Source organism: Chionomys nivalis, chromosome 15, assembly GCF_950005125.1.
Source record: "Chionomys nivalis chromosome 15, mChiNiv1.1, whole genome shotgun sequence".
Lineage (NCBI taxonomy): Eukaryota > Metazoa > Chordata > Mammalia > Rodentia > Cricetidae > Chionomys > Chionomys nivalis.
The window spans coordinates 42,453,153-42,465,280 of record NC_080100.1 but is presented as its reverse complement, the minus strand read 5'-3'; the positions used below and the strand labels follow the sequence as shown (position 1 = coordinate 42,465,280).

At 47.2% G+C, this 12,128-nt stretch overlaps 1 protein-coding gene across 4 annotated transcripts in view; it reads right to left on the bottom strand.

The window, feature by feature from the left end:
* Mast4 (microtubule associated serine/threonine kinase family member 4) overlaps window positions 1-5,202 on the bottom strand; it is a 593,745-nt gene extending 588,543 nt beyond the window's left edge. For all 4 annotated transcript variants that reach the window (XM_057790139.1, XM_057790141.1, XM_057790140.1 and 1 more), the window contains exon 1: window positions 4,598-5,202. In XM_057790139.1, the coding sequence (XP_057646122.1) occupies window positions 4,598-4,954 (357 nt within the window). In that variant the 5' untranslated portion in view covers window positions 4,955-5,202. The remainder of the gene's footprint in view (window positions 1-4,597) is intronic.
* Window positions 5,203-12,128: the final 6,926 nt, after the last annotated feature.

Here is a 12,128-nt window from a genome sequence, read left to right as displayed (position 1 = left end):
GGCTCACACTAAAGAATCCAGTCAAAAATCAGACTAGATAATAAATATGCCAAGATTCATGCACTTCTCTTTTCAAATTATTTAGCTTCTGGAATTAATAAAATATAAAGTCTATGGAAAAGCATGACTGAATTTGTGGTTTCTTTTTGTTATTTATTCTCATAACCAATAAAAATCCAAAACCTATTTATTATATAACTGTCATGTGGGGAACCCCAAAACACAAACACCCTCCAAATGATGTTTAAGGCCGTCCTCCCATTCAGATACCATTTAACAGAACAGTTTAGAACCACTTCCCAACTGTGCCTATCATTAATAAGGGACATTTTTCTCAACTTCTGTCAATAAAATATGTCCCTTAGTGCAGCAGAATGCAACCAGCTGCCATGCCGTAAGCTGAGAAGCCCTTCAACTACAAAGCCCCCTCTGGCCATTCCAGGTGGCCCTGAAAGTTTCAGGTTCTAATACACAGCCTGAAAAGCAGGTGTGACTGATTTGACTTTGTACACATTTTTTAAAATGCCCTAATACTTTGAGCCACAAGGTGTCTGTTTGTTTGCTAGTTTGTTTACTTGTTTTAACGGGAGAGGGGCCACGATACTGGTGCATCCAACATTCACAACAGACAAACTAAACAGACATGTGGTCAGCCACCCTTCAGTCAAACAGACAACTAGTTTCAGAGGCGTCATAGGACATGTGTTTACCAAGTTCTCACTCATTTATTAGAGGCAGGTGCTAGGCATCCAGGGTAAAATTTCTGCTCTCAGTGAGTTCCCCAAAACAGCTACTAACCGGTACCTCATTGGGATCATGAGGTGCTTTGGGGGAAATAGCCTGTGGTCCTTCTCCTTCCCATACCCCCACCCCCAGCTGAGGACCAAACCCAGGGCCTGTTCCTGGGTAAGCACTCTACCACTGAGCTAAATCCCCAATCCCGTGTGTGTGTGTGTGTGTGTGTGTGTGTGTGTGTGTATGCTCACATGCGCCATGTTTCTTTTTCTTTTTTCATATCTTTTATTTAAAAAATTATTTTTTATTTTACATACCAACCCCAGTTCCACTTCCCTCCCCTTCTCCCCCTTCCCCTTTCCTATCCCCTATCCACTCCTCATAGGGAGTGAGGGAGCCTAATGCTGAGACCCTTTGATACAGTTCCTCGTGTTGTGGTGACCCCAACCATAAAATTATTTTTGTTGCTACTTCATAGCTGTAATTTTTCTTACTGGTATGAACCATACTGTAAATATCTGACATGCAGATGCTCTTAGGTGAAAGAGTTATTTGACCTACAGGTTGAAAACCACTGTTTTAGGGCAAATTGCATAAATAGGGGGGTTCAATCCTCCAAACCAGATTGTCGATCAGAAATGCAATGTGCAAGCCCTCAACATAGAGAACCCCACATTCACAGACTTGTAGGCTGATATTGAGTTTGCTGTTTGTTTGTTTTTTTTTTTAAAAAAAAAAAAAAAGGCTGTGTTTGTAGCTCAGTGGTAAGTGCTTACCCAGGGCATGTGAGACTGTACATTTTATCTCCACAGCACAGGATGATATCTACCAACGCCAACATTCAACTAGTTTCTAAGACACCAAAGCCCACAGGTCTGACTGAAGCATGTGCGACTTGGTCCGTGCACACGTCTTAGCAGCAGGCTAGCCTATGACATAGACGGAGCACTGTGACCCTTACTAGATATATTCAAAACAGCATCGACAGGGTTGCCAGAAAAACCAGCACTGTCGCAATAGGCTAGGAACCAGAATTTCCTCACATTTTAAAAGCAAGTAGAGCGAGTTGGTATTTTTAAAAATTCCTTGGAAAAAATGAATTTCCCAAGTTACACAGCAATTTTTAAATTGAAATGAATTCCTTACCACCCTATGAGTCGCTCTTAAGCCTTCCGATGTTTTATAGCATGGGCTTTGTTACAGTAAAACTAACACTAGACCCAGGCGCCTTGTCACATCACAGCCTGAAATAAACAGAAAGAATCCCCCTACTTATACCCATAAAGTAAAAAGGGAGTGAGCGGAGAGCTGGAGGAACAGCTCAGCAATTAAGAGCAAGGACTGCTCTTGCAGAGGGTCAGCGGTCAGTTTCTAGCACATCGGGTGGCTTACAACTGCTTCCAACTCCAACTCCAGGGGACCCGACATGCAATGCCCTCCTCTGGACCTCAGCAGCGCTTGCACACACGTGTGCACACTGCATGCACATCATTTAAAAATAACAAATCTTTTAAAAACGGGGGCACGGACCTCAGATTCTCTCAAAGTAGATTGTACATAAACTATGCATTAATGGAGTAACAAATCAACCCAAACTCTGAAGTTCAATTTCACAAAATTTTATGAGCAATAAACTTAAAAGTTAATATTCACTGATATTCTTCTTGGCACTCAATATCAGTTTACTACGCTGAGATTAAGTCAGATGATGGGTACAGGTGTGTATAAAATGTCTCAAGAGTGGATTAATATTGCTCCCATTTAAGAGAAAACTGAGGCTGACAGAGTCGAATGGTCCACAAGCAAATACTTCCAGAACCAGAAAGAAGTTAAACCCAGGCATTTCCATGAAATGAGGTGTTTTTAGCCCAGCATTCCTGAACCTTCTACAACAGTAATATAAAATGTGTGGGGTTTTTTTCTAAGGAAATGGAAAAAAAGAGTTTTTATTAATTTCCCAAAGCCACAATTCCACAAAAGGCCCAATTCCACAGTTCCACCGAGTGTACCACATCGGCCCCTTATCAGCTTTTAACACTTCTCCTACTGCTCAAGTGTAGGAGCCACCGGACTTTGGTTTCGTTTCAGAGTCCTCAGGGCAAGTCAAGATTTCACCCCACCACCCCCTGTTAGGCTAAGTCATGCCCTGAATTGCAGCGCTGTTTACGTCCAGTTCTGAACTTCCACAAAGAGTGATCAAAATCACTCAGCCATCCTACTCTGAAGCACAAAATAAGTCTCACTCCACCAATCTTCACTGCTTTGATATCATTATGTCCACTTCAGAGGAAATAAAACACTGTCACCCTGAGGGGAGGCAGTAAATCAACTATGCAATCAGGATCAAAAATGAGAAGTTACCCCCCCACCCCCACAGTTTCAAGACCTACCATGTCGATTAAACAGAATCATTAGGTTAAGATAGCCAGTTACCCAGAGCCAACATGCTACATCAAAGGGAGATGTACCCAGGAGGAAGCACTGCTCTCTGTCAGCATCTAGGGTGGGCGTGTCACTCGACAAACTCCTGGAATGACTAAACTCAATCTGGAATTTAGAGCTATCCAAAATTCCAGATCAGAAACAGCATTCCCGTCAGCGTGAACTTTACCTTGAAATTCTCCACTTTTGACTACAGAACTGAACGCGTAAGGAATGAAATGCAGTCAGGTCTCACAATTGAGGAGTAAAAGACTCCTAGAAAGCAGGTCTCCATGGAGACACCTGCCTGAGATCCATACAGTCCCACAGGAATCCAGGAACGAGACATGGCTACCACCGGAGATTTGGTCAACCACCAGTCAAGGCTCCTTCCATCTTTGCCAAGCTGGGACTTGCCTCTGCCAGCCTTGTGCCAGATCCAGCCCCCGGTTCCAGGCTGGGCACCCAGGGGGCTAGTACCAGGACCCTGGATTCTGTTTACTTCTTCTAGGGATAAAGGCAATTGTTTCTTAGCGCTAACCCCAACAGAGACGGGAAAATACCAGCCTAGCACTGCAGAATTAATTTCACAAGGAGACTATGCTAGGGTTATGCTTTATTTATGGCTCTGTCTGATCAAGATGATTTCTCCCAAAGGAAACATCCAGAGCAAACAATCTTAAAGACTTGGAGAATCTTCCTTCTCTGTCTTCCAAAACAAGAAGGGCTGGGAAAAAGCAAGCCAGATACAGCAACCTAGGGGATCATGAAACTGAGTGTGTCAAGAAGCTAACCAGAGTTTTGGGTGCACAGCCTTCCAGGAAATGAGGTTGGACAAAGTCCTCTGAAGAAGGTAGGATACCCAGTATGGTGACCACGCTCCTTTAAACACTTGAGTTCGAATGGGAGCTGTAGGCGCTCAGGCGTGTGCGATGGGCTTAACATTGGGCTTCCTCTGACCGAGGACGGAAGGTGAAATGATCCACCAAAATCATCCACAGGCGACCCCAGGACACCCTAGTCTCTGACACCCCAAAAGTGCAAACCGTAGCCGCCACTGCCACCCACGTCCTAAGCTCCGGGTCTCCCACTCCACCCAAGACTTCAGTAGTTAGCGACTCCCACTTCTAGAAATCGGATCTGAGTTGCAGGGACAAGCCAAGCTTTGAGAGCACATCCTGACGTTGGCAACCCAAGCAGATGCAGATACGAAGGGATTGGCTCTGTGACATTTCCAAAGCACACCGTTGGGGAGCCCATGTAGAAAAGCGCTCAGGGACAACCATATGAAGTCAAGGACCCTGACTGTCACTATCCCAGGATAGTTAGCTGAATGCCTTTAGTTCCCTTCCTCTCCAAGACACCGGCGCGTGCAACGGGGTCTGAGGTGTCCCTGCAAGGGGGATCTAGTGGGTTTGGGATGTGGACAGGCAGGGCCCACCTCCTCATCCTGCTCCTCCTGGGATGCGCTGCTGACCCGGGGTACCGGCAGTACCGCTCCTCCGGGGGGCGGCAGCGGCAGGGCAGGAACTCCACGCTCCAATGCCACGCGCGCGGGAGCCCACGCGACGGGCAGCCGGGTTCCCAGGGCGCCGCCCGGCGGCCGCGGCGGCTGAGACCTGCAGGAGAAGCGGCCGGGCTCCCCTTCCTCCGACAGAGTTTCCGAGCCCGAGGACGACTCCGCCGAGGAAGCGCCCTCCGAGGACGCGGCTGCCGCCGGAGGGACTAGGGTTCGGGTGCCTTGGCCGCTGCAACCACGGGGCACCGGCTCAGGCGCCTCGGAAACTTTCTCCCCCATGTCCCTCTCAGGACCAAAGTGCCGCCCGATGGGTGGCGGGACGCTTGGCGTCTCCCGGGGAAGCCCCGGCTGCTCGGCTGCGTCTGGATCGCGCTGAGGCTCCCGTGCTGCGGGGAGCGCCGCCGGCGGCTACATGACCGAGGCCGAGCCGCAGGAGCGCGTCGCCAAGTTCACGTCCACCGTGGCTCGGCTGCTGCCAGGGAGTCCCGCGCGCAGGGCCATGCCCGCCGCGATCGGCGCTCCGCGCTGTGCCCGAGCCGCCGGGACTGCGGCTTCTCTGGCTAAACCTGCCTCAGGGACGGAGCGGAGGAGACGGGCAGCCCGCGGAGCCAATGGCAGCGCAGGCGCGCCGGTGGGCGGAGGCTAAGGAGCCGCTGGCCGCGCGGGCGTCAGGTAGGGGAGGTGGGGCCAGGCGCGGGCCACCCGATCCCGCGGCAGCTCTGGGTACGCGGGGGAGTCCCGCGGCGCGGACCCAGTGGGACGGGCACAGAGCCCGCAGGCTCAACCTGGGCTGGGACTCTGAAGTGGGCGGGGGAGTGGCCGTCCGTCCTTGGGACGCGCGAGAGAGATGGCCTAGTGAGGTCAAATCTTGGAGAACTGGACTTTGTCTCTAAAAAGTGGAATCAGGGAAAACTAAGCAGGAGGAGGTTTCGTGAAGAAACGGAAGCGCACGGCCTGTCACGCGCGCGCTCCCACTCCCACCAGTGTGCAAAGAGTGAAGTCTATGATGGAGCGTGGGCATCCGGACGGGGCTGATCTCCACCCACCTTTCTGGTTAAACTTCTTGTGCCTCAGTTTCCTGAATTGTAAAGGGAAACATCGACGCCGCTGTTGTCTGGCAATGAGACTAGAGCAAAATAGTCAGCAAAGTGCGTGGCTTGAGCACAAGCCAAGGTCTCCAAAGATGATTTTCTGTATTTCTGCTTAGAAACTAAAGTTAAGTCAAAGGCACGCGCCTGTAGCAGAGGAAGAAAAGAGCTGATGCCTTGCCTTTAGGACCGAGCTCGGTAAGGACCTACCCTGGCAGCTGTCTGCGGTTCTGCCGCTGGGTCAAGACACATTCCTTCTGACCGGGTTTCTCTAGCCCTGGATGACAAAAACACGATACGCCGAACATGGCTTCATTTTCCTCCCCTCTAAGAACAAGGAGAAAGATCTTCCACCAAAGGCACCAACACAATCGCCTTAACCTTTGCAGGGTCGTGAATTCCTGGGAAGCCAGGGCGGAGTTAGGCAGTGACTAATAAATGATTCCTACTTGCCTTCAGCTCCGGAGCCGTCTGAGCTCCACACTGTGACCTGGGGTATAAATTCAGCCAGCTCCCATTCCGCAGACGTTGATTGAGATGTGTGCCGCTTGGTTGCAGGGGATACAAAGATGAATACGGCAGGTCCCCTGCCCTTGAGGAGCTTGTGGTCGGGGGAGAGATTGATACTGCATAATATCGCCCCATTATTCATGTTTAAAAGCTCTGGTAAGTGCTATAGTGTGTAGTGTGCCGTGGGAGAAGAGGGGTAGAGTTACAGCGAAGCCATGGCGGATCTCCAAGCCCAGGAGTCCTCCAGAATTTTACATTTCTGTCACAACAGGTTTGCCAAGGATCCTTAAGAAAGAAGCCCCGTTGGCTAATGAGCCCTTTTATGCTACCGAAGTATTTACAAGTGATAATGAAAAAAAAGGGGGGGAGGGGCTAGCTATCTAGTCTGGACAGGCGGCTTTGTCCTGAACACTTTGGTACTGTCTCTGAAGGGGAAAGCAGTAGGATGTGACCCTCTGGCTGCAGACAGCTGTCAGAGTGGCATTGTGACACGTCGGCATGATCCAAGGGGATGGGAAAGCCTGCTGAGGTAAAAGGACATTCAAGAGACTTAGCTAAGTGGTGATGGAGAGGCTGAAGAGCGCGCAGTGGGGCGGTCTGAATCCACCTCCTGGGCCTCACAATGACTTCCCTCCTTAGAGTACCGGCCTTTATCTGAGCCCCTATGTGGTTGATTCAGCTCAGGGGACTGAAATACATATTTAAGCAAGCCATTCACATCAAAAAAGAGGCGGGATTGCCTCTCCGATCGGGAAAGGGTGCAGCAAGGACATGATTTGAATCCTAACAGCAAAGACAGGAGTTCATAGAGCCAGAGCTTCTTCAGGGAATGACCTTGGAGTCCTGGCAGACACCGGATGGGACACATTCTGTTGGTAACACTTTAGGGATGAAGACACAGGGTCTATAAAGACAAAGAGCTGGTCAAAGGTCACACAGCAAGTGAGCAGTAGCACTGTGGTTGGTACCCTGAGATCTGCTTGGGAAAATGCCACTCAGAACAGACAGTTTTTTAATCAAAAATACACATATGTGCATACTAGACTATAAATAGCCATAGAAAAGGAATACCTGTTGCCTTGGTTCATTATGCAAAAAAAAAAAAAATTCCCTTTGGTCACTTGTTTTTTAACCCACAAACATTCACAAGACGCCATGCCAGGCAAGGTGTAAAAGCACTGTACAAATGCTATTACACTTAACCCTCGTGTTGATCCAGTAAGGCAGCCACAATTTTTTTGATCTTCTTTCACAAATGTGAAATACTGACATCTAAAACAGAGAAGTTAAGCAGTTTGCCTAATGTCACACAGCTAGCAAATGTTAGAACCAAGATTCAAAATCAAACAGTATTCATGCTCCTGACCTGTGCTATTCAAAGTCAAAAATAGTATTTATTAAATATTTCAAACTCTGATCCTAAATAAATACATTTTACATTGCAAATCACGGCACACAAATATACACACAAGTGCAAGTAAGAGTTCATGATTTAATGCCTTTTTGGTAAACAATGCAGCCTGAAATTTTTATTATTTTTTTTTCTGATAATAAGCCAACTAGTTGTGATTTACTAAGTGGAGTTCCCACCCTGTTGTCAAACTTCCAGTTTCAAAGCAACCTTGGTCATCACACTGACAGCGTCTGCCTAGGAAAAACAATGACTGCTGTTTGGGCTAAGAGTTTCCAAAGCAGAACTGGGCAAACTCAAAGCACGAGTGGAAACAGACGATGGTCAGAAAGAACAGGTCCCTGAAATTACCCCCAAGTAAGCACATGGGTACATCCCGGGATATGGCTAAACCACCGGTCCCAAGTCAGTTTACACGTCTAAATCCTGCAACTCAACTTTCCTTTCTTAGGAACGTCTAAATCCCTTCCCCTGTTTACCCCCAAGTGTCTCCTCCAAGAGAATGTTTCAAAAATGTCTGTGATGTTGGAGACTTGGAGGCCCAAGAGGGAAAGCCCTGGCCCCACCCCCCACCTCTGCATTTTCATTGCAGGTATAAGTCAGGGGAGAAAAACTGAAGACATAGTTATGACTCCCATGAGGCAGTGACACGTCTTCAGGTGAAGAACCAGAGCAACCACAGAAGAAGAGGGTGAGAGCAGCCAGCATGCCAGATGTGTGTCCTCAGTGATGAAGCCATAGCCTCTGCACCTGTATGGTGGTGAGAATGTCGTCTGACTGGCAGATGAATGATGTCCTAGCACATGGCATCACCCGCTTCATCGATTCCCAGCACTGGGGCCTTTCTTCATTAGGTTGAGGGCTCAACAAAAACAGAAATCGGTTCTTGTTCTTTTTTTTCTATAAAATGAGATCATCATAAACTTAGAATGAACCTTTTTTTTTCCTTTGCAAAACCCAGTTAATACATTTCTAACTACTTAATGCACTGAAGCTGTTAAGTATCAGCTTGTTTTATGAAAGGTGATGGATTATCTACCTTTGCTGGGTTAGTTTTATACGTGCTGTTAATGCTGGGCTTTGCCTCCTCCATCAGGGCCCAGATTGTGCAGGACTGAGACAGAGTGAGCACTGACCAGAAGGCGGCTGCTGAGGCATCTCTGATAGATATTTGACAGCACAAACGGAACAGTTTCTGCACAACCATCCTCAGGTGGGGGTGAGGGAGCCCACATCTCATCTCCCTTATTTTGTGTCTGAGGCTCTAAGGAAGGAAGGGTTACAGTACAAAGCCCCAGAAGGCAAGTCGAAGGATTTCAAAATCTTGGTGGACAAGGCCTGGGAGGAAAGACAACAAGTATTACAGCCATCAGAATCACTCACCTAGAAGGTGAAAAGGGGGGGAAACCCAGCTCTGTTAGCTAATGAAAACACACCGTTGATGAACCAATAGCCTGTAATCTTATCTAATGCATTTACGTGTCTGTTAGAGGTAGAATGTGTGCCAGAGATCACCAGGGAAACAGGGATGCTTGTTCCCACCCAAAGATGTAGGTTTCTGCATCTTCATGGGACTAAGCACTCTCCAGTGAATATACTTTGGGTATCTGAAAGCTGAAGGGATGCTACAGGTGACCCTCATTTGGAAAATCAAAGCTCTTTGGTAAGGGGCAAAGTGCATGGGTTCATAGAATCCAGATACATGTGACTAACTGCAGTTAGGTCTTTCTGAACCTCGTGTTACTCTCCTGGGACCAGCCACCTTGGGGTAGCTTAGTGGCTGGACTAGAATATGCACAAGCTAAAAACAGCTGGGAAAACTGAGCTAACGCAGAAAAAAAAGCCAAAGACAAGGTCTCCAGAGGGTTGTGTTCAAACAAAGTCCAACATCATGACCTACTTCTCATAGCAGACTCCCACCTTTTGTATCCGTCTTTTCCAAGATGAATAGCCACATCTGGGAGTTTTGTTAGGCTTTCAGCATGAAAATGCTCCTTTATTATCACGCTCCATGTTTCAAAAAGATGTATCCAAGACCCTCTGCCTGTTGAGGCAATAGAAGACAAGGAAAAAACTTCCTATTTTTTGTTCATTGTGGTGGTTTGCTTTCCGAGTCAAACACTGCCATTTTCCATTTTCGCTTATTAGATCAATCTTGACTTTGTCTACACTATGTAGCAAGAAGACCCCTTTGCCATGAACACCAGCTAATTGGAAAAGAAATGATGGGGGCAGTGACATAACAAACCCTTGCTTTCTCAAAGCTGCAAGGCCTTTGCATATCCATGAATGATTTTTAACCAGTAGTGCTTGCTACTGGAGGTTATGCCATCCAGCCCTCTTTGCTTTCAGAGAGCAGAGTCTGCCCAACAACCATGATAGAGAAGCAGAATCTAGTCTCTCACCCAAATCTGCAGAGACAGACAAGATACTCAAAGGTTTTAGAGTTAGAAAACAGTGCTCAGGTCCATTGGTTCTCACTACAACTGCACATTAGATTCACCCGGTACCTTGACCAAATCCTGATGCTGAGTGCCACCCCAGAGATGCTTACTTGGCTTGAGGCATGACTTGAGGATTTAACGAGTTCCCTAAATGGGAAGTGATTGGTGTTGGGTGCTGAGGTAATGGAAATAAAAGGTGAGCCTGGAACAACTCTCGGTATCCAAGTTCAAGAACTGCTCAAAGAAAGATGGCATAAGAAGGCAGCAGGTACTAGCCTAAAGGAGATCTCTGTGGCCAAGGCTGGGAGAATTTGGGATCCAAACAATGATGCTGTTGGATTTTAAACCACAGGACAAAATAAATATTCATAAGTCCGAAGTCATAAATAATAAATGAACCACAAAGTAACTAGAAGCATGGGATATTGTTCAGTGAAAAATGTTCTTACCTGGTGTGTGAGGTCCCACATTTGACCCCGCCTTATGGATACGCCCGTAATCCCAGTACTCCAGAAGTAGTGGAAGCAAAATTTGTACTTTATTTTTATTCTTTTTTAATTAAAATTTCCACCTGCTCCCCGTTCCCCATTTCCCTCCCCTCCTCCCAAATATTGCCCCCTCCCCCACTCCCCTCCTCCTATCCCCACTCCTCTTCTCCTCCCCCCACACCATTCCCCCTCCCTCTCGATACTGAAGAGCAGTCCAAATTCTCTGCCCTTCGGGAAGATGAAGGTCTTCTATCTATGTCCAGGAAGGTGAGCGTCTAAACAGGCTAAGCTCCCACAAAGCCAGTTCATGTATTAGGATCGAAACCTAGTGCCATTGTCCTTGGCTTCTCATCAGCCTTCATTGTCCGCCATGCTCAGAGAGTCCAGTTTCAACCCCTGCTTATTCAGTCCCAGACCAGCTGGCCTTGGTGGGCTCCCAATAAATCAGTTCCACTGTCACAGTGGGTGGGTGCATCCCTCGTGGTCCTGATTTCCTTGCTCATGTTCTCCCTCCTTCTGCTCCTCATTTGGACCTTAAGAGCTCAGACCGTTGCTCCAAATTGAGACTCTGTCTCTACCTCGATCCATCGCCAGATGAAGGTTCTAAGGTGATATGCAAGATATTCATCAGTATAGGATAGGGTCATTTCAGGTTCCCTCTCCTCAGTTGCCCAAGGTACCAGCTGGGGACATCTCCCTGGACACCTGCGAACCCCTCTAGAGTCAAGTTTCTTGCCAACCCTAAGATGGCTCCCGTAGATAGGATAAAAATTTGTACTTTAAAATTGTCTTTGTCTTTAGCTATGTGAGGTGGTTTAAAAGAAAATGGCCCTCAAAGGGAATGACACTATTGGGAGGTGTGACCTTGTTCAAGGAAGTGTGTCATTGTAAGGATGGGCTTTGAGGTCTTTTTCTCAAGTTTCTGTCAGTGTGACAATCAGTCAACTTCCTGTTGTCTGCAAGACATAGCACTCTCAGCTCCGGTGTCACTTCTGCCTGCGTGTGCCATGCTCCCCATCATGATCATAATGGACTGAACCTCTGAAACTGTAAGCTCAATTAAATGTTTTCTTTACAAGAGTTGCCATGGTCATGGTGTCTCTTCACAGCAATAAAAATCCTAACTAAGACACTGTACAGCACATTCAAAATAAGCCTAAGGCACCCAGTACCTGTATACTTAAAAAATAAAATAAAGTAGTATTTAGAGAAACAGAAACTTCTTAAAATAGAATTCCAATCAATTTTACTGGGGAAAAGAGCAATGAGAGAAATAGAAAGAAAATAGCAATAATGTGGCAAGACTCAAAAAACAAGATCTACTAAACTGTTCTGGCAGAAGTTTGAGGGCAATAGGATTCACATAGACCCAGTGTTCTGCAGCAAGGTAGTCATCAATACAAAATGAAGGCTAGTGACTTCACAGTGGAGAAAGCCAGCAGACACCAACTTAACCAACTAAATGAGTGTCACTAATCATAAGAATGTAAAGCCCAGACCCATTGCTAGGAT